Source organism: Trichechus manatus, unplaced genomic scaffold (genome assembly GCF_000243295.1).
Source record: "Trichechus manatus latirostris isolate Lorelei unplaced genomic scaffold, TriManLat1.0 scaffold00206, whole genome shotgun sequence".
Lineage (NCBI taxonomy): Eukaryota > Metazoa > Chordata > Mammalia > Sirenia > Trichechidae > Trichechus > Trichechus manatus.
Genome location: NW_004444142.1, coordinates 2,859,680 through 2,881,458, shown reverse-complemented (window position 1 = coordinate 2,881,458; position 21,779 = coordinate 2,859,680). Strand labels below are relative to the sequence as shown.

Genomic DNA, 21,779 nt, shown 5'->3' with positions numbered 1-21,779 from the left:
TTTTTTTTTTTTAATAACAATTTGGTTGCTCAATTTAGACAGCATGGAAGGGATTTTTCCACCCCTTGGTCTAAAAAAAAAAGAAAAAAAAAAAGTCCAGGTGGAAGTACTAAGGCAATGGGGATTAACCAAACAAAAAATTAAGATCAAATAAGCAATATATATGTAATGCTAGCAGGTGAGGCAGAAATCTGAGAGGTTCCAAGTTTGGGGGATGAAGGGAGGTGCTGAAATCTTCAAAATCCTGCTAACTCTTCAATGCACTCAGAGGACTCTTCAGTGTCTTTAGTACAAAATGGGGAGGGGTATGCCTTGGAGTCCTCATGTGACAAAAACCTCTAGGGGACCACACTGTATTTCAGAGAGAATGGAAAACCACTTATTGAGAAAAAGGCAACTAGAGTTAGAGAATCCTGTTACTTTACAGACTAAATCTATATGTAGAAGGGATCCTGGTATAGTCATTTAGCCCAGATTGTATGTAAAAATCCCTTTCATAGCATCCAGGATAGACGGCCATTTTAATCTTTGTTTTTTTTCTGCATTTGCAGAAACAGGACATTATACTAATTGAATGCATTCCCCTTTAGAACAACCCTTATCATTAGAAAATTCTTTCTTATATTGAAGCAAACATCTGTCATCTGTAAATGTCCTCTCTTTATTCTATTTTTGCCCTTTGAAGCTACAAAGAATAAATCTAATTCTTCTTCTATCTAGCTCAATGGAAATTTAGAGGCAGCTATCATATGATTCCCTCCTTGTCCCTTCCCACTATACCTTCTGTTCTTCAGGAGAATTATTCCCGTTCACTGTAGGGTCACACTCTTCACAACCCAGTCACTTGCCTCTGGACACATTCAATTTACTAACGTCTCTCTTAAAATGTGCTTCCCAAAATCGAACCCAGATGTGGATGGACCAAAGCAGAGTCTAGGGCTCCCTGGATTTCTGTTAACAGTGGTTGAATGCATTAGCTTTTTGAATACCATAATATACTCCTGACTCAAAAGTGAACTCACACTTCCATTTAAAAAAAACTTCTACATATAAACAGCTGTTAAATCAAGTCTTCCCAATACTCTTCCCATCAACACACACACACCATAAAACACACACACACACTCCACTGTGTACTTACAGGGTTGCATTTTAAAAACCCAGTACATAGGGTTTCTCATTCATACCTGTTCTATTTCATTCTTTTAGTTTCAGTCCTATGTTCAGATATTTCAAAAAAGCGTAGTGATCGGTATATCCTAGAGCCAGTGCATAGTTAAAATTCAATACATGCTCACGAATAAATGAATCCCAGATTTGTAAGCCAACAAACTGGGGATCTTGTCCAGTTCTGTGTCATCTACAAATTTGGTAAGCATGCTTTCTGTCTCCTCACTCTATACAGCGCAGGCAGATAGAAGGTGCCTCTAAACTGTTAGCTGTGCATCTCCTTTGAGATGGCCTATGTAGTTCCTTCGTGTGTGCGTGTGTGGTGAGAAAACACCAAGGTACAAAAAAGCAGCAGGGTACAGTCTGTGAGCAGAACAGACGAAGGGAAAACAGATTTAGTGTCTCAGACTCTTGCAATCAGGGTTCAATGTTCCCAGGACTAAAAATACGGCTTTTCCCCATTTCTAGCCTAGAGTCTTCCACCTTTTAGATCTCTGACAACACTGTGATTATCAAATTCTGAATTTGGGAGGAAAGCTCATTAAAACTTACTTTTAAAACCACTTTTGAAATGAACATTTCTGCCTCAATTTCCTGTAAAGTTGGAGTTAAAGAGACACGTAACTGTCTATTGGCTAAGAGGTATAAAAAGATCTCCCCAAAGCCCCCCAAATGCCTGAGGTATAATACGTAAATATTCATTTTTTTCAGGAATCATAAATGGCCTGTATTTTTCAGTGTGAATTTGGAAATTCACTGAACTGAATATAATCTTATAATTAATGTCCCTTTTCCCCAGAATGAAGAAAAATAAGCTCAATGTTGCTTTCCCTTTAACAGCTGCTCGTCTGCAAAAGTACTCTATTGAACCTTTGTTTCTATTGTCTATCGTGACTCAGGGTGGCAAACCCTGGAACTGAACCTCAGAAAGACGGCAAACGTGTTTCAATCTAGACAATCTAGAACCAAGAGAGAAGATGTCTGGAAAACTTCTGTTGCATAGTGTTTACATTTAAAGAATGAAGACATCTACAAAAGGACTAGGTGACTAAAAGAGGAATTTGTTTTGCATCTTTTCTGAACCTTTTCTAGAGGGAGTGACAAAGGTGGATTCTTAGTGAATTAACTTCTCAAGACTGCGTTTTCCAGAAACTCACGTAAGTGACAATGAACATCAGAAAGAAATCATGCCAACCACTGATGTGGAAAAAGTTCTTCTCCTGACTCTACTAGTCACAACGAGCCACACACCAGTGCTGTGAGATAAGCAGGGACGAGACAAGGAGGCTTAAATATACAATAAGCTCCAAAAGTCAGGTGAGTCACTAGCTTCAGGCTTGATCAGAGCCAATCAGCCTTTCCAAGGCAACCACCTCAGGGTTTCCTGTGAAGATACAAGCACCTGCAAACAGGGAGGTCTGATACACTGTCCCCAACATGGAGCAGCCATGTAGGTACTGACTTGAACTTCAGCTATGCAGGAAGACATCTTGCCATTACTCCTGGGTCAGGGTCCCCTGCAGCAGGGCTTTGTCACTGGACCCCACACTCCCTGGGATTTTCCATCTCGTCTCCTTCAAAGTCTGGCTTCAAACTCTTTTTTTGCTCAATTTCCACCTGTTAAGAACAGAAGTTGGAGTGTAATACTAGAAAGAAGAAAAAAGCATGCAAGCAAATCCATAAACCAAAAGAGAATACCTTACTAGTTTCTTTGAAATTCCTTGTACCTTTGTTAATGTTTTGGGCTTTAGATACATTGGAGCTACTGACCCTGAGTATATCGTGACTCTGTCTTTGCACATGCTTGGTCTGGAATTCTCTCTCCCTCATGAACCACCTGGAAAACTCTCATTCCTTGCCTTGCATGGTCCCTCAAAGGTCACCTCTTTGATGAAGCTGCTCTTGACTCACTAGGTGCTTTTCCCTGTGAATATATCCACTGTAGCTTGTACACTTGTCTGGCTCCACTCTAACATAAGCTTTGCAAGGTCAGGGGCAGTATCTGTTCACTACTGTATCCCAGTAATGTAGGCATGCAGTAGGCAATTTTGACAAAAGTTTATCAAATGAATGAATTCCTTTGTCATTGTTTACAACTCTCCAACACATTACACCTCTTTAAAAAGTCTTCAAATTGAGAAGTATTTGGAGTGTTTACAGTTCTACCTATATGTTCTACAAAATACTGCATCTGTAATTATGAAGGGATTAATAAATTAATCTTGCCTTGAAAGCAACACACCTCAACTAAAGCTTATGATAAATCAGGCAGGGAATCCTTGAGGGACTTTATAATTAAGGCTGCTACTCTCAACACCACCTTGGATATTTCTGATGCTTGATTAAAACCAGTTGCTGTTGAGTCAATTCTGGCCCGTGGAGAACCCATGTGTGTCAGAGTTGAACTGTGTCCGTAAGGTTGTCCATGGCTGATTTTTTGGAAGTAGATCGCCAGGCCTTTCTTCCGAGATGCCTGTGGGTGGACTCAAACCTCCAACCTTCCAGTTAGCAGCTGAGCAGTTAACCATTTGCACCACCCCAGGACTCCATGATGCTTGACTCAGCAACAATTAAAGATACAGAACAGCTGACTAGGGTCACATTTGAGGGAAGTGCTATTTTCTTCCTGACCACAAGATGGAGTATTTGTTCTTTTTTACAGTTAAACGTTTTAGATTACACAACTAAGGAAGCATTTAGAGGAAAAATGAACACCATATAAATCTAAGGGTGTTGTTATGAATATAAAATTATTAACCCACTTTGAAAATTTCTTCTTCAACAACCTCCTTTTCCCTCTTGGCATTTAATCTCCTCCTATCGAATTTCTAACTTCTCAGGATATAATCACTTCCTATTTACATCAGAAAACTCCAAGTTTGTTTACGCCTCACAGCCTTCATCCCCTTACTATTACAGAAACCAGCGTGGCTTTTGCATTTTGTCCTGTTATAGCCCAGTGACCAGGTCATATGTGTCCTAACTGTATTTAAATCTCCTCCATCCACTCCTGTAGCTGAAATGTATGTTTTGGGTTAGTTAACCTTTTCCCGACATTCTCCTCCACTTCCAAGTTCACTACTCTGCATTAATATTACAGGTGAATAATAATAATATTAATCCCTTTACTCTTTTGCTCTTTTCTTTGTTCACGAGGACAGAAAGACTTTTTCTTGCAGACTCATGCACAGCTATGCATGGTGAACATCCTCTAGGGCAGTAAGAGAGTATCTTACATCCACAGGAAGCATTCCTAAGAGGGATAAAAGGGGGTAGAGTAGTGAGGTGAACAAATGCATTTGGAAACATGAGCCAGAAACCTCTCGAGGCTACCTTGTAGCTGTAGTGTGCAGAATAATTGACCCACTTCCTGACGTCAGTCTTGTCTTCCACGGAGATGGATCTTACGGCCGCTTTGGAGGCAGAGGTTGTGGGTGTGCTAAACTCCACGTTTACATGATTGGCAAATCTAGAAGGTACTTCCCGGTCAGAGCCAAGTTCAAGGTGGCAGAAGAAACAGTGCGGGTGACCAGAAGCTACGAAAGAAAAACAAAGAATCAAAAGACGAGGTTCTTTAGGGAGGAACTGGAAGAGAGAGACTAGAGGGGCCTCCTGAGTGAAAACCAACCAACCAGTTGCTGTCCAGACAATTCTGACTCCCGGCGACCCCATGTGTGTCAGAGTAGAACGGTGCTCCGGAGGGTTTTCAACGGCTGATTTTTCTGAAGTAGGTCACCAGACTTTTCTTCTGAGGTGTCTGTAGGTGGACTTGAACCTCCAACCTTTTGATTAGCAGCCAAGCACATTAACCGTTGCACCACCTAGGGCCTCCTCAAAACTAAAGGAGGCCTGAAAACTGCCGGCAGGCTGGCCAGCCGCCTGTCTTTCAGTGTCCAGTGCCAAGCAGAGGGTTTACCTCAGTCAGAAGCTAAGCTCTGTGTGCCTTCTACCCTTTGATGTAATACTATCTGATTATAGTAGCCTGGTATCTTAGCAATAAAACCCATGGCCTGGGAAACTGAGTCATTTTGTCTGCTCAGCTCACAGTGATAATTGAGCACAACACAAATACTAAGCAATAGGGGCTGGAGACTGGGAGAAAGGAATAAAAGGGACTGGCACTTAGCACCTAATAAAACATTAACGACATATGTCACTAAAAAGCACGAAGGACAAAACAATTAGAATTTTCAAGCATGAATACCTTAGTATTACTAGCTCTTATACTTGCCTGGAGCCCTGGTGGTGCAGTGACTAAGAGCTTGGCTGCTAATCAAAAAGGTCAGTAGTTCAAATCCATCAGCCACTCCTTGGAAACCCTACGGGGCAGTTCTACTCTGTCTTATAGGGTTGCTATGAATCGGAATCGACTTGCTGGCAATGGGTTTTATACTTGTCCATGCAATCACCCTTACCAGAGAACTTTCTTCTTATGTATGGTTTTGAATTACTTTCTAGTGTCTTTTCTCTTCCATCTGCTAAACTAATGATTTGAGATAATCTTTAAACTTTAAACCGAAAATATCCCCTGAGGTCTTCTTAAAACCAAATAAGAGTTTAGCTTAACTGGTAAAGAATGTCTGCTTTATGTTAATGGGGAAGGAATAATTTGGAAAGGGAGGGTGAGAATGGGTGCACAACTTGAAGAATATAATAAACGTCACTGAATTGTACATGTAGAAATTGCTGAATTCGTGTATGTTCTGCTGTGTATATTCTCAACAACAACAAAATAAAAGAAATGATAAACAAAGCAAAACCATCAATGACAGCCTCCTGGAACAAAACCATTGATTTCCTTTGAAAGATTACCTGAATTTTCTTAATAGCATTTCATATTTTAACAACTATTTTTTGGCATGTTTGTGTGAGTGAATGGTATACATAAATAACAAAAACCTTATAAACGGCACATATGTGTTAGGGAAGCGTGTGGTACACTGGACAGAACAGTGGCCTAGCAGTCAGAACAGCTGGGTTTGATGTCCAGCTCTCCTGCTACGTAGCAGAGATTCCACAGCCAGATTCCTCGTTCTCCTCAGGCCTTGATTCCTCATTAGTTAAAATGGAGAGACGAGGGAGGGGGTAGGAAAGGATGGGCTGGATGCCCTTTGTGGCTCTATAGTTCTATAAGTCTATGACTAATTCCACTGTTCTTGGACTGCAAACTTAAGGTCTGAATTTCATTTGAAGATTGTTGTTAGATTTTTCAGGAGAAAGTTAGAGTTAATTCCATGACTATAATCATGGAGGCATCATCATCAGACCTAGCAGGAAACATCTGTTGAGTGCCCTGTGCCAGGTACTGTGCTAAATGCTTTACACAGATTCTTTCACTGAATCTTCCTAACAGTCCTTTGAGGTTACAGTCCTATCTTCATTCTACAGATAAGGTAACTAAGGCTTAGAGGGAGGGAATCTGAACTGCCCAAGGCCACAGCTAGAAAGTGGTAGAGCAAGCTGACTTCAGAGTGTTCTGAATGACTTTGTCTAAATCATAATCTCATGGTCCCCAAGACCAGGTTTGCAGGGTGACAGGGTGGAGAGGAAGCAAGCAATAGAAACCCCTACTAGCAACTAGCTGTGGGTAAACAACATGAAATGACCATGAATTGGTTTTGACTTAATTACATAACTGAAACAGCCTCTCAGTTTTCCTAGTGTTCCCAAATAAATAATTCCCATTGTCTTTATTGGTCTGGGCGGGACTTTTTAATCTCAGAAAATGAAGACATACACACCCACTCTCCAAGGAAAACGTTATAGAATGAAGTATTTGTTTTGCTCTACTTCACAAATTTAATGTATTTCAATAGTTATTTCTAACAGTAATACTTTAGAAATTGACTAAAATTGTTTCTACTGGTTTTTAGGAAAGGAACTTAAATAAGACACATATTAAGAGTAAACATTATTTAAAAATGAATCCATATGATATTTAAAAAAACTAATTTACTGTGTATCACAGATATTACTTATATAATTATCATTTATTAAGATGCCAAGGAGCCCTGGTGGCACAGTGCTTAAAGCGCTTGACTATTAACAGAAAATGTTGGTGGTTTGAAACCATCAGTGGCTCCGCAGGAGAAAGATGTGGCAGTCTGCTTCCGTAGAGATTTACAGCCTTGGAAACCCTATGGGGTTGCTATGAGTTGGAACTGACTCAATGGCAGTGGGTTATTACATGCCAGGTACTATGCTAAACACTTAAAAACGTTATCTACTTTCATTTTTATTGAGCTATGCATTAATAACCCTATTTTTAGATGAAGAAAATGAGGGTTCTGTAAAAGGTTTTAAGTAAATTGCTTGAGGTCACACGGCCATTAAGTGGTAGAGATGGGAATAAAAAAACTCAGATGAGGCTCTGACTCCTAATTCTGTTCTAAACTCTTCTCACTATATTGCAACAGAATTAGATCACTTCCAAGTATACAGGGGAAAAAAAAGTCTCTTAATTCAATGGCAACTTAAACAATAGTTCAATTAATTTTAATTGTACCGTTGTTGGAATATTGAGAAAGCATTACTTTCTACAAAACTCACCTCCTCCTTTCATCCCACCAATGTGTACTGACAGCAAACTCTATGAAAGCAACATTCTCTTCTAGATATCTAGTTCAACTACTAGATGTGGAGGGCTGCTGGACAGATAAAAAAAAACCCAAAAAAACAAACTCATTGCCATTGACCTGATTCTGACTCATAGTTACCCTACAGGACAGAGTAGAACTGCCCCACAGGGTTTCCAAGGAGCGGGTGGTGGATTCGAACTGCCCATCTCTCGGTTAGCAGCCTGAGCTCTTAACCACGGCACCACCATGGCTCCGGTGGATAGATAGGGAGGTTCAATTTTGAAAGCTGGTATAGTTTAATTCATGACGATGAAATAAATAAGCCCACAAATTATGTCATCTTCCTTGATGAAGGTGAAAAAAATTAACATCGAAATTCAGATTTCTGTTTTCCATAAAAGGCGAAACATATTGAGATTGTTTTCTCCTCACTTGGTCTATCAAAGATTGGAATTGCAGCAAAGAAAGCTACTTATGCAGGTCAGAATGTTTTATTTCCTGGCAGAGGAACTGGGGAAGCAGCAATGCAGTGGGGTGCTATCTCAGATTCAGAAAAGCTGAGAGTGTAGGGTGGGAAAGGCCCTTGCTGAACACAGAGAAGGGAGCTATGCATGTGCAACGCTGGGCTGGGCCCTGCCAGCAGGCGCCATGTTGCGATTCAAGGTGGCTACTTGGTGTCTTGGCTGGGGTTGGGACAACTCTGCTGTGGATGTAGGTTTGGGATGCTGGCAAAGCCAGGAGTACTGACCCGCTGGCCCATGCTGCCTGTGGTCTAAGTGCACTGCCCCTGGGGATTGGGTTTGTAGGGGGCCACTCTGGGCGGAAGTAGGTGTGGAGAGGTTCAGGCCAGCTTCCTTCACTGTCTATAGGTTGTGAGGATTATGAAAGATAACCTGTAAAAGCACCTTCTCCCTTCTCACGGCTGTCTGAAGACAAAGAGAGAAGAGCTCTGAAAAGGGACTTTCACTAATAAATAAATCATAATTAATCTCTGGTTTCAAGAGTGGATAATTGGATGGGGAAGGCAGGAACTGGGCTCACTGAACATCAGCAATGGGTGAGGACTTGGAATCTGACTGGAATTCAGATCCTGTACACCTCGAGAGTTTCCAGAAAAGGGTGTTATCAATTTCCTGAACTAATACTGAAATATACCGTTAGCCAAAAGTAGTACAAGAGCATTCCCTCCCCCCTTTTTATTGTTTCACTACTAAAAATATTATATAACCATGAGCAGTAATGGGGGTAGGGGTTTGAGTGAAATCTTTCACAAATAAGGAAAATATGTAAGAAATATAAACTGTATTTACTTGGCCTTGAAACTACTGAAATCACTGGAAAGCATTAAAGAAAGGGTTTGCTCAAGACTTGTTATTTTTCTCCCTGTCCCATACTCATTTCCCCTTTCTTCTGGTAACAGCTGCTTTTTTTTCCTTTGGGAACTAATCTTCCCCAGCACTGCATGTCATCTTGGTGGTCATGTCAGTCTAAGTGCCCTGCCCTTCCCTCGACTCTTGAGCCAAGTGGCCCAAGGACAGAAAATGGCTTGTGATGATTTATCCCAATGGCTGCCCCCTAAGGAGGCATCCATTACTTTCTGCTACCTACTTTCTCAGAACTATTCTTGTGCTATCCTTTCTTAAGCCTTGTTCAACCTTTCCTTACGTTCTGTGAGCTACCCAAGTCCTTCCAACAATTCCCACCCTCACCCCCTTTTTTGCTACAATAGCCAGTTGGTCTTTGTTGCTTATAAGGAAAAACCCCTCATACAGTACTTCTAAATACTTAACAGAAAACACTTTGAAGCAATTGAGATATTGTGTGTGTACTTGTTGAGAAAACTGCAAATCTCTATGCTTGTAAGAAAAAAAAAACAAACCCATTGCTGTCAAGTCTATCCCTAGTCACAGCAACCCTATAGGACAGAGTAGAGCTGCCACACAGGGTTTCCAAGGCTGTAATCTTTACCGAAGCAGACTGTCATCTTTCTCCTGTGGAGCTGCCAGTGGGTTCAAACTGCCGACCTTTCAGTTAGCAGCTAAGCGCTTTAACCACTGTGCCACAGTGAAAATTATTTCAAGTTGTGTCTGTTTGGTGTCATCTAATAAGAAGCAGCTGTGGCACAGCTGTGCGACTTCAGATGAGTCACATCACCTCCTGGGCCTCGCTTTTCTCATCTGTAAAATGAAGAGGTTTCACTAGGTTATCCCCAAGGTTGCTTGCACCTTGAGAATCCAATGATTGCATAATTAAGAAATCAGAATCCATGCTTAGGAAACTGAAGAGCTAAAAATTCCCATAAACATAAACCTGAGGCCAACTTGCCTTTTCCCATGTCACGCTTCTAACACATCAAACAGTAATTTTTATCACCTTGGTTCTCTCTTCCCAAGGGCTCCTGTGCCAAGGGGAATTCAGAGTTCCTCCTTTTCCTCTGCCAAGTCAGCCCCGTGGCTGTGGGCTGTCACCAGGAGAAAACAGTGTGAACTTCAGGGGAAAAGAATAAGCAAGCCCAGAGAGGAAGACTTTGTCTTAAAAATTCTGTCAGTATAGAAATAGGGGCTGGCAAAACCAGCCTCAAACACAGAGGTTCAATTGTCTCTTCAGTTTGCCCCTCTACAGCCAGTGTCTGACACAGAATGCCCTGGTGTGTGGGTCCACTGCCTGGAGAGGTGATCGGATTGCCTCCCACCATCACAACATATCACATCTAGGGCCTGATAACACAGCCACTGCACTCAGAACCAGAAAGGAAGACCCTACGTACACTGTGATGATTTAATAGTGAGAATAGGGAGAAGGGTCTCTGCATAAGACATTTCAACCCAGAGTTCTTCCAAAACTTATTCTTTTCACTTGGCTAGGATAAGCCACTTTTGTTACCAGATGGGCAACATTTACTACAGACAAGAAGAGAAGTGGTTTAACAGCTCACGGGATCACAGGCATTGCTGTCAGTGGAGTGCCTGGATGCCCTCTGAGAAATAAGGCTCTAAGACCTGGTTAGATTGCTCCCTAATTTTGCCATTTCCCTAAACCTCACTGGACTCTCAAGGAAAGTCACTGCCTTTCAGGCTCACTCAAGCATAAAAATACCCCCCAGCCCGTCTTCATGATAGCTGGGAATAGGCCAGGTGGGGTTGGTAAGGGCTTTTTTTTTTTTTTGGAGGAGGGGGCAGGGAGGTTGTTTAAATTAAATATCCCTTCCTTCATTTTTTGCCTAATAGAATTTAGGCCCTCTTGGACCTTCATGGCTGAATCTTCAATCTGATTGGAAGTTACTTCTCTTCCTCATCACCAAGTCCCAGAGCCAAACTCTGAGCTTGAGATGTTATAATTGACAGGACTTATACAGAGTGGCTGGAATCATAAATCTAACTTCTCACATGTATTATGCAGATAACTGGCCATATATTGGCCCTTTTACCTACACCTGGGCATAGTTAGAAAGATACCTCTTCAGAACCCAGAAGCCTCCAGGATCTGGAAATGGATTGTTTCCAGTACCATAGCTAATAATTTAATGACTCAGAAAAGGACGAACATTCATAAGCTGCTCGGGAGAGCTGTGTAGCAGTTCAGCAGAGAAGAAAAATACATAGTTTTATAGAAGTATGAGAATAAGGTGGTGAAAAGATGGAGTGAGCTTTTCTGGTCCCATTATCCCTCCATCACTACTCCCAACACACAAAAAGAATGAACATTTTGTACAGGAATAGGATTTAGAATTACGATCCCCGTTCTTTCACAGCCATGCAGTAGTTTGCACAGAGAGAAATCTCTGCTTACCTGAGTTTTTATCAGGCAGTCGGTTTATCCTCCACACAATGGAGTTGAAGGCATGCTCATACTTGGCAGTTCCCAGAGTCACTCTCATGACAGGCTCAGAGCCAGACACGCTGGTGGAGCCAAAACTTGCCCCGCGGTTCACTTTGGCTTTCAAAGACTTTTCCCCTAGGACACTTTCCCTGCGGAAATTTTTCACCCACTCACTGGGCACAGGGTAACGTACCATCACATTCTCACAGGGAACCTGAGTGAGAGGGTCACGGTTAGAGGAAAAGCCAGTTGACATCCTAAGCCAGCTCTGCACCTCCACCTCGGCCCCACTGATGCTTGCTGCTGTCCTGAGTGTGAAAGGCAAGGTCTTCTCAGCAAACACTGTCCTGAACCGCATTAGCTCAAATCGGCATGCGTCCAAAGGGTTGAACAGAATAATCCGTGAGTTGCTGAATACACCCTCATCCACACATGCGTGGAAACGACACTCATGGAGCTTTATCCACTTTGTGGTGGTGGTAGGCATGATGTCCTGCCGGGAAACTATTTCGTTCCCCTTGACGAGGACGTCATTGAGGCCCAAGCGGCACTCTGCAAGCCCCGAGAGGAAACTAAGAACGTGGATCCGTGTCATGACATGGTGCTGGAGAATCTGGTTGTCTCCTTTGCTCACAATGCCAGAGAATTCGTCTCTGACATCCACTGTAATCTCCTCTTCAAGATAGTTCAAGCCAACTGTGCTCAAGTCCATTGATGACACTGGCAGGTCCATGAGACGGTCCTGAACTGCACGGATGAAGCTCAGGAAGTCATCGTAACTGGTGGTGCCCAGCTTAATCACCTGTTCCCTCTCTGCTGTGTGGGCCACGGCAGGTTTAGGCTGGTATTTCTTCTTCTCCTTATAGGCGACACGGTCAATTCGCAAGCTGTGGATCCTGCCATTCTCATCATAGCTCTGGAGCCGAGGTTCTGAAATCTCATGGCAAACCTCCAGCTTGAACTCACGGAATGGTTTTTCTAGGCCCTGCTCGTAATATAGCTGCAGATAACCACATTCTGTAAGTTTCACGTAGATAGGCCCCCAGTGCCTGGAGGACATGATGTTTTTTTTCTCAGGGATCCTTAGCATCATTGGCCATCCATCCCTGGGCTGGGACAGTGCTGAAGCAGGCATGTGATCATCTAGTTCAATCCAGGCTATTGGGTCATCATCAGGTAACATGGCACTGCCCGAGTTATCAGGATCATCAATTTGGAGTTGCTTGAGTTTTTCAACAGCATCGGAGTGTGACTGGTTTTTGCTTGAGTCATCAAAACTGATGGCATCCTGGTAGACAACAATGAGGGAATCTCTTTGGCGTTTGCCTGGTGTGCTAGAAACGGAATTGTTTTGGAGGCGCCTCTCCTGCTCCTCAAAGAAAGCACTGAAAGGGTTGATAGGGGAGGGCTGCACATCCTGCAGAGTCTCATTCAAGAAAGGATTGGTTGCCCTCCAAGGTGGAGCCTCAGTTATGGAAGGTGGACGGTTCAAGGAGGAAATGTCTAGCTTCGGAACTTTAGAGAAGTTCATCAAAGTGCTCTTGGGACGTTCCCTCTTCTTAAAGGACCCAGTTGAGTTATTATGTACATCTGGGATCACAGATGCAATAGGTGGTGTATTCGGCTTCAGAGGAGAGGTGACTGGTGGCAAAGGGCGGCTGACTTCATTGTCTTCAAAAGTTACCCAGCTTGGGAAACGGGCAGAGGTCACTGGAATAGCAGGATGCCCGTTCATGTCTGGGTTGCTCACCTGCCAGTTGATGGCCTCCATCTCTACTTCTTCATCTTCCTGGAGTGAGAAGGAATTGTCTTAAAAAAAAAAAAAAAAAAGAGGAAGAATATATAAGGGGCTGTCATTCTAACTGAGCACATATGTGAATGAGGGGTCACTAGAATTTTACTTGGAACCCAGTAAATATCAAAGCAGCTCATTACCTGTCTCAAGTGCTTAATCTGGGCATGGATCTCATAATCTTATAATTAGACAAGGGCTATCACATTAAATCCAGCATATACAAATGGCTATATCAATACTGAAGCACTAGTAGGACCAAGGTCACTTGTAATTTAACTTTTATACACTCTTCCTTTGTTTTATATGTCTCCAAAATAGGTATTTTCTTTACTCTTTCTAAGGTATGTATTCTTAATTTTCAAATCTGAAAACCATCTCCTATATAAAATGATATAAAGCTGATCTCATTGAACGAACAAGTTCTGCTGTAAGTGATAATATGACTGTAATAGTGTAATTGGATGATTTTAAGGCCAAATGCAATCAATAAATACTAAAGACAAAATGTTAACACCCATAATATGTAGTAAGTTCATACAAATCAATAAGAAAAATACAAAAAATCAAATGAAATATGGGCAAAGTACATAAACAGACAACTCACGAAAGAGAAACTACAGATTTCTAATAAGCATATGAAAAACAACCTCAACAGTCATCAAAGAAATGCAAAATATACTAAAAATTTTAAAACATCAATGAAGATTTAAAAAGTTTACCCTCAAAGACACTCAAGGTGTTATGATATGGATACTAAATAGACCCTTAATGAGACTGTAAGTTGTTACAACTTAGTGATTCTAAGTTATCATTTCCCTAATGAAAGGTATCAAAATTGTGAACAAAATTTGAAGAACAGAGATGTCCACTAAGCATTACTTAAAATAGAAAAAAAAAAAAAAGGAAGGATTTTAAACATTGAACAGTTGGATGGAACAGCTGGATGAATGTTTAAGAAATTAATCACCTGTTCATTCATATGCATGAATAATACCCAGTCATTAAAATGTTTACAAAGTATGCAATGACATGAGAAAATGCCCATGATATAATCTCTTATTTTCTTCTGGTTTTTTTCCCTTTAAAAGACTTTTCCATATTGAGGTTTATTTATTTTATGGTAAAAAGGTTATTATACATAAAACTCCACCCTAGCAGAGCCTTCAAGGATAAGATACAGACAGGACATGAGTTTTGACGAAGGAAAGATGCAAACCTCTTAAGTAGCATAAAGATCTGGAGTGTCTGCTGGGGGTGTGGGACCACCAGTAACTAGTGACCATTGAGTCGACTCTGACTCATGGTGACCTCATGTATGTCAGAGTAGAACTGTGCTCCATCAGGTTTCAATGGCTGAGTTTTTAAAAGTAGGTCCCCCAGGGCTTTCCTCCAAGGTTCCTCTAGGTGGACTCAAACCTCTAGCCTTTTGGTTAGCAGCCGAGTGAGTTAACAGTTTGTACCACCCAGGTACTCTGGGGTTGTGGGAATGGAAGGGAAGATGAAGTCTTAGCAAGGAGGAGTGGATTCAATAAAGAAATGGCACAGAAAAAAATATCTGGCATACAGTAGATACTCAGTAAAGGTTTGTTGATTGAGGAAAAGAAAGCTTGCTTTGGAGTAGTCTTTCTATTCTCTAGTCTATGTCTCTAAAGGAAATGGGTATAGGAATCTGACATCATTCCACCCACTGTTTCTATTGCTAGTCATTTGGAATCAAAGAGAAATGCATACTCAAATGGCTGAGTTTTCTGACTACTTCACTGTATCATTATACATATGGATATCCAACCATGCCAAATCAGCAATGCCACACTTAACTGCACACACGTGGGTGGGATGGCTGGCTTGTCATCCACATTTCCAAGAACAGTAAAACCTGCAAAAGCCAGAACCTGTGTCCGGCGGACAGTTGTCAGAGAAGGAAAACTCAAATATTTTCTACTAATGAAGAGTGATAGAAAAGTGGCAAGACTGCACCCTGGCAAACGCGGAAAACTCGCGAGACCCGGAAAAAAGTCCTGTTGAGTTCCAGTCTCACAGGTTTCACTGTATATTAAACAGCACACCCTCAACTGAAAAGGTCCGTTTGAAAATGTAGGATAAACACATGAGCATGCATATATACGTATCCACACGTGTCCTAGAAATACAATGAGCAAAAAGTGTTTTTTATATGTAGAGCATCACAAAAGGATTTCAGAACACTTTAAAATTAAAGATGAGAATCTCCTTCAATGAAATCATTAAAAAAGTTTTGGAGCTGTGTAATTTATTTACTGGTAAATCAAGGGAAAGGGGTCAGGAAACAACTCAGGCTTGTAGGATTTTTATTTTATTTATTGTTATTTTCTGTAAGGAAGGCTAAACAGAACACTGTAGCCCTGAGTAAAATAATAATCACTTCTTTGGAGCAGCGACATCCCCCCTAGAGAACTGAGAAAGGAGTGTATGTCAAAATCCATCAATTTTTAATGAGGCATCTCTATGGAGCTTTTGTAATGTAAAGTTTCCGCCCAGACAGTCCTTTACTGTCCCACCCCTTGTACCAGGGATATCCTTTTTGCCTTGGAGCTCATCACCACTCCCTACTTTAAAACAAGATGAAGTCCTTTTCCTTTATAGGGTGGTTTCCTGCCAAAGCTGTTTGTACTTGCTACCAAAGGATTCCCTTCTGCTAGGAATCTTGTCCCCAAAATAACATTTCTCATCTTCTTCTCCCAAACCAAAAAAAAAGAAAAGACTTTTGTTTCCTCTGACAATAATTTTCTCACAATGAATTCTCTTTCAAACCAAGTTATTTAAAATCACACTAAGTCCTAGACAATGTTGAAACATTAGACTCATAATACAATTTAAATAAAGTGTCTATAAATTTGGAGGGAGAACTTTGGAATGAAATTCATCTCTAGAGATTCTATTTTCTCTTTGACAGCCATTAAAAAGACTTTGTTACAAAATTCTCTCTCCTTTGGCAGTTCAATCTCCCATGTTTTAATAATCTACCCTTTGGGGTAATGATGGGGTACAGGGCAGATTTCTGAAAATGAGCAGCTATTTTTCTGTGAAATCATTCTTAAAGGAAAAAAAAAATCTTTACAGATGAAAAGCAGAAGCTGGTCGGTCCATAGTTCACATGAAATAAACAATTTTTTGATGTGAACGCAAATATTGCCAAATACTACTTTAAAAAATTATCCCTTATTAATACTGACTTCCCTGTTTGTGAGCTCTTAATTTTGCTTCATTTCTCATTTGACTGAAAGACATCTTCAATTGTTTTTATGAAGCATATGTCATATATTCTCTGGGCCCTTTTGTATTAAAGGATGTCCTTTGAGACTTACACATGTAAAAAACAGTTTATCTGTATGTAACATTTCTGGGGGGAAATATTTATATCACATATGACAAAAAGTTAATGTCTTTAATATATAACAAGGGTGTGTGTATCCTTAATAAAAATAGATACACCCTTACAAATAAAAAGGATAAAAAGAACAAACAGACAATTCACTAATGAAGAAATGTAAATGTCTATAACTATTTGGGAAAAAGTTTAACCTTATAAAACAACAAAGCACAATTCTCCAAGTATCAGATAATATATACATATATATAATACACATATACTTTGGAATATATTATTCCATAACATTTTGATATGAAAATAAATGTCTCATGTGGAGCATGAGGTGACTTAAATTTTAAATCTGTATTCTTTCTCAAAAATATAATACTATATTGCTTACAAAATAAAGAAATAACAACAGTTCAAAATATATCCTCTTTATTACTACAGAAGCCCTGGTGGCACAGTGGTTAAGTGTTTGGCTACCAACCAAAAGGTCGGTAGTTCAGATCCACCAATCGCTCCTTGGAAACCCTGTAGGGCAGTTCTACTCTGTCCTATACAGTGTCTATGAGGTCTATGAGTCAGAATCGACTCAAGGGCAGTGGGTTTGTTTTGTTTTTTTTGTTTGTTATTACTACTACCAATTAACCTTACAGAAAGGAAACAAATAGCTATAGTCTGTGTTGATAAAACAGTAATTAGATTGTTCCTAAGACAATTATGACTGATATTGGAAATAATTAAAAAAAAAAAAAAAAAAGCCAGTACATTTGTCCAGTAAGAAATAGGCAAAAATTAACTCTCTTTACGACAAAGTTAACTGTCATCCACAATTCCATTTTACTGATTTATGCAAACGAAACTGAAACAAAAAATCCAGCATTTTTTTAACTGCTATCTCTTCAGCTTACTACCTCCAAATTGCTTTTATTACGAGCTGGGTTGCTGCCAAACAAAAGCCATGTATAAGGATTACATTCTCATTCTATACCACATTAAACATTTAACTATTTCAGATACAAACTGAAGAAAAATGGTGATTTCTTTTAACGTTAGACTACAATCTATTTGAAAATTAAGTTCTCAAAAGATTTATTTAAATGAAGTATTTCATTGTAATCAACACCATCAAAACTGAAGAGAAAATAAGAACTATGGAAAAAAATTATCCATTTTTATGATGTTTTGAACAGACAGATACTCTGCTATCTTCTTTCCCACATTTGTTAAACTAGTTTTTAACACAATGGCAAATGTGAAAAGCTTGTGAAGAGTTGATAAATGGAATTTATTAACAGTGGCAAGAGCAAATAGATTTAAATTACTGCAGTTTTCTCAACAGGAAGTAGCAGTCACTGTTATATATGAGCACATATTTAAAACTGTATAATCAGCCCCAGATACACAGCTGGCACTGTAATACTTGTGGAGTAACCTGTAAAGTGAGAAGAGGGATGTAGAATTTCAGGACTTGAAGAGATTCTAGAAATAATAAAATTGAAGAGATTCTAGAAATAATAAAACCTAACCCCTTCACATTGCTAAGAAGACAGACGCTCAGTGAGTTTAAGTAAACTGCCCAAGATGAGATTAGACATCAAGCCCTACTTTTAATTTTCATTAACTCTGGTATTTCCTTAATGCTTACTCATTATGCTAAAATCTGTTTTTTTTCCTACTACTTTTGAGATTGGCAAAATTCATCTTCACATACAACTTGTTAAGAACATTGTTGAATGGGGAGAAGTTGTTAATTAAACAAGGATTAACATCCATTTGTATAGAGACTTCTTTGGGTGTTAGGTCAGGAAATGTCATCCCCTGATGTCTAAATGCATTTGTGCCAGAGGCCTAGCAAGGGAGGAGGCGGGGGCAGTGGGGGACACTTGCCCCTAGGTGCAAGTCCAAGGGGGCTCCAGACAAGGTACTGAATGACATTCTGAGGCGCCACAAATATGAAAGGCACCTGAGGCAGCTGGACAAGAAGGGGGGAGGCGTTTCTGTTGACTTGTGCCACTATGGACATCTATTCATCTTAAAATGGGGGGCGGGGCGCAACTTACAGATTGCCCCTGGGCACTCGTTACCCTCCCTACGCCCCTGGTTTAGGTGAGAGAAGGGAGGGAGTCATCTGAACTTTATTAAGACCTTATCAAGGGAGTTTCTAACTTGTATAAAATAAGTAGAGACCTACCTAGTCATCCCACCACACAACTGTCAGTTTGCCAAACTGTGGTGGCCTATGTGTTGCTGTGATGCTGGAAGCTATGCTACTGGTATTTCAAATACCAGCAGGGTCACCCATGGTAGACAGGTTTTAGCAGGTCTTCCAACCAAGAAAGACTAGAAGAAAGGCCTGGTGATCTACTTCTAAGAATTAGCCACTGAAAACCTTATGAATCACAACAGAACACTGTCCAACTCACTTTATCACATGTCATCAAGAGGGTCAATCATTGGAGGAGGACATTATATTTGGTGACGTAGAGGACCAGTGAAGATGAGGGAGACCCTCGGTGAGATGGATTGAAACAATAGCTGCAATGATGCTAGCTCAAATATGGCAGTCATCATGAGGATGATGAAGGACTGGCAATGCTTCATTCTACTGTACATAAGGTCGCCATGAGTTGGAGTTGACTTGATGGCAGCAGCAAGCTATCTAATTATCAAAATACACTGTGATAAAAAAGGAGAGCCAGAGGGAGTCTATTCATGTGTCTTCATCATTGTCCAGAAAGAGGATGCTTTGATGCTGGTAAAGTTATCTGTTCAGAAATATCCCCAAAGTGAAGAACCTGATTCATCAAACTACTTACCACTACTTGACAGCAATCTCCCTCAAGAATACTCGACTCTACATTCTGGTTTTTTTTTTTTTTTTTTTTTGTGAAAAGGATTGATGAAGCAGCATTAAGACCCTTCGTCAAATGACTGGTCCAGCTTGCCTTGCCAGTTCCCTCCCTGCTGATCAAGATGGGCTGACCCAACATATTTCATCTCTCATTTTTGCTTAGAAAAGCAAGCATCAGACTTTAAGTTTACTGAATGGTCCAGGAATATCAGGAATATCTCCAACTTCTTCTTTGTTGTTCCTAATCAATCTTGTCTCTCTGGTTCTAAATTTTTGTCTGTTTTACCACTGCCCACTTCCCCATACCCTCCCCAGTACTCAACATGGATCCCTGGCTTGGTCCTCTTCCTCTAACAACTAAACTTTGACTCAACTCTTATTGGTTCCCTGGCTTAGATTGCCTTTCTGACGTCAGCTTCACATGATGTCTTAGATGAGGGCTCCATTCTCCAACTCTCAGCCTGGGCAGAGGCCCCACTCTAGCACCTTGCTGTTGTCTGACAGGGCCAACTCCAGGTCCCCAGCAGAAGTCATAGGCGGGGGGCAGGGCTGGATTCTGACATCCATGGTAAATTGAAAAATCAGCATTCTGCTTTATAAATTAATCTCTTAACATTTTATATATCAGCGTATCTCAAGAAGATTTAACTAAATACGAGCCCTGCTGAAAATTTAACCTGTGTGTTATTTACTTTCTATTGTCAGAGCAAAAAGTCCCCCTGTATTTTCCTTCCCTCCTCGACTACTTATCAGCCCACCCAAGAGGTGTAAACAGTGGCATTTCTAGGATATGAGACCTTCTGGATGGGCTGAAGGTTTTTTACCGTGGTGGCAAAGGAAAAAAGAGGTCCCCATCCTGACTCTAAGGAGACTTATGTGGTGCAACAGTTAAGCACTTGGCTGCTAACTGAAAGGCTGACAGTTTGAACCTACCCAGTGGGTCCACAGGAGAAAGACCTGGCAATCTGCTCCCATGAAGACTATAGCCTAGGAAACAATATGGGGCAGTTCTACTGTCATATGGGCTCACTATGAGTTGAAATCAACTCAATGGTACCTAACAACAACAGTCCTGAGTCTGATTTGAGCATAGTTCTTATGCCCAGGAAGTACCAGGGCTAAGGCCCAGGAAAAGCACAGCTTGGAGGGGCATTGGTTAAGTCCTGAGAAGCAGTGGTAGGACTACAGTGCCCATGGCCTTACTGTGGCCAGGACAGGTGACTCACTAGGATTGTCTGCTTCACTGTCATAGTAGAAGCCTCACTCTATGCCTCCAAATCCTCACTCACTATTCACTTGGTCACCACGTGAGGATACACCGGAGCAACAATCCAGGATAATCATAAGCTCCAAGGAACTCCTGAGTACCTAAGGGGCAGGTTACAAACTCAAGTTCCTGGACTTTAGTGAATCAGTACACCCTAAAGTGGGGTTAGAAGGGACTGAACTCTGCTGTTACATTTGGCTGAGGATACTGATTTCTTAAAGCCTCATCACTCTTGGGTGGGCAAGTAAAACCAGCTTTGAAGCTTTGCAAGATGATCCCCAGATCTTGGAACTGCCATGGTAAAAACTCTTTACTATCTCTTAACTTTAATAGGAGACAGAGAAAAGAATTAGATTTATGAGGAATCAGAGAGCGTGCAAGGCCAAGGGCTCCATTATTCTTTTAAATAAGTTGATGAGTAACAGAAAACAAAGCGAGTCTTAGAGAGATGGCAAAGTAGCCAAATGAAATAGACCTGGAGGTTTCAGTCTCATCAATGATTCTGTCATCTCCTCTCTGCTACCTTTAATCACTGGTCTACTTTTAATCACACTAACTAAACTCATCTTTGTATGTATTATTTCTAAGTCTGATTTCCATTGTGTGGGCCATGGACCACCTGTATAAGAATCATCCCATGCCTACTTAATCTGGAGTGGCGCTTCAACCTCGGCATTCAAGACTTGCCTGTCCTCTACAGTTTCAACTTCACCCTCTTCTTCCACCTCAGTCTTTATGCTTTAGTATTATTGTGCTGTTTGCGGTCCTGTTCCCCTTGCCTCCAAGTACACACAGATGCCTTACTGTGGCCCAGCCTTACCTGCTTGGAAGTATTTTACCCTGACAAGCATATATACTTAAGAGCACACAGAAAGGTCTTCTTTTCCTTCACACACAGTCCTGAACCAGTTATACAGTAGAGTCATTCTACTGTAGACCAGATT

General features: G+C 40.9%; 1 protein-coding gene across 3 annotated transcripts in view; it reads right to left on the bottom strand.

The window, feature by feature from the left end:
• Window positions 1–52: 52 nt before the first annotated feature.
• Window positions 53–21,779, bottom strand: part of STON2 (stonin 2) — a 97,203-nt gene continuing 75,476 nt past the window's right edge. For all 3 annotated transcript variants that reach the window (XM_023742229.1, XM_023742231.1, XM_023742230.1), the window contains exons 2-4: window positions 11,538–13,376; window positions 4,504–4,706; window positions 53–2,787 (exon numbers count right to left, since the gene is read on the bottom strand). In XM_023742229.1, the coding sequence (XP_023597997.1) occupies window positions 2,704–2,787; window positions 4,504–4,706; window positions 11,538–13,376 (2,126 nt within the window). In that variant the 3' untranslated portion in view covers window positions 53–2,703. The remainder of the gene's footprint in view (window positions 2,788–4,503; window positions 4,707–11,537; window positions 13,377–21,779) is intronic.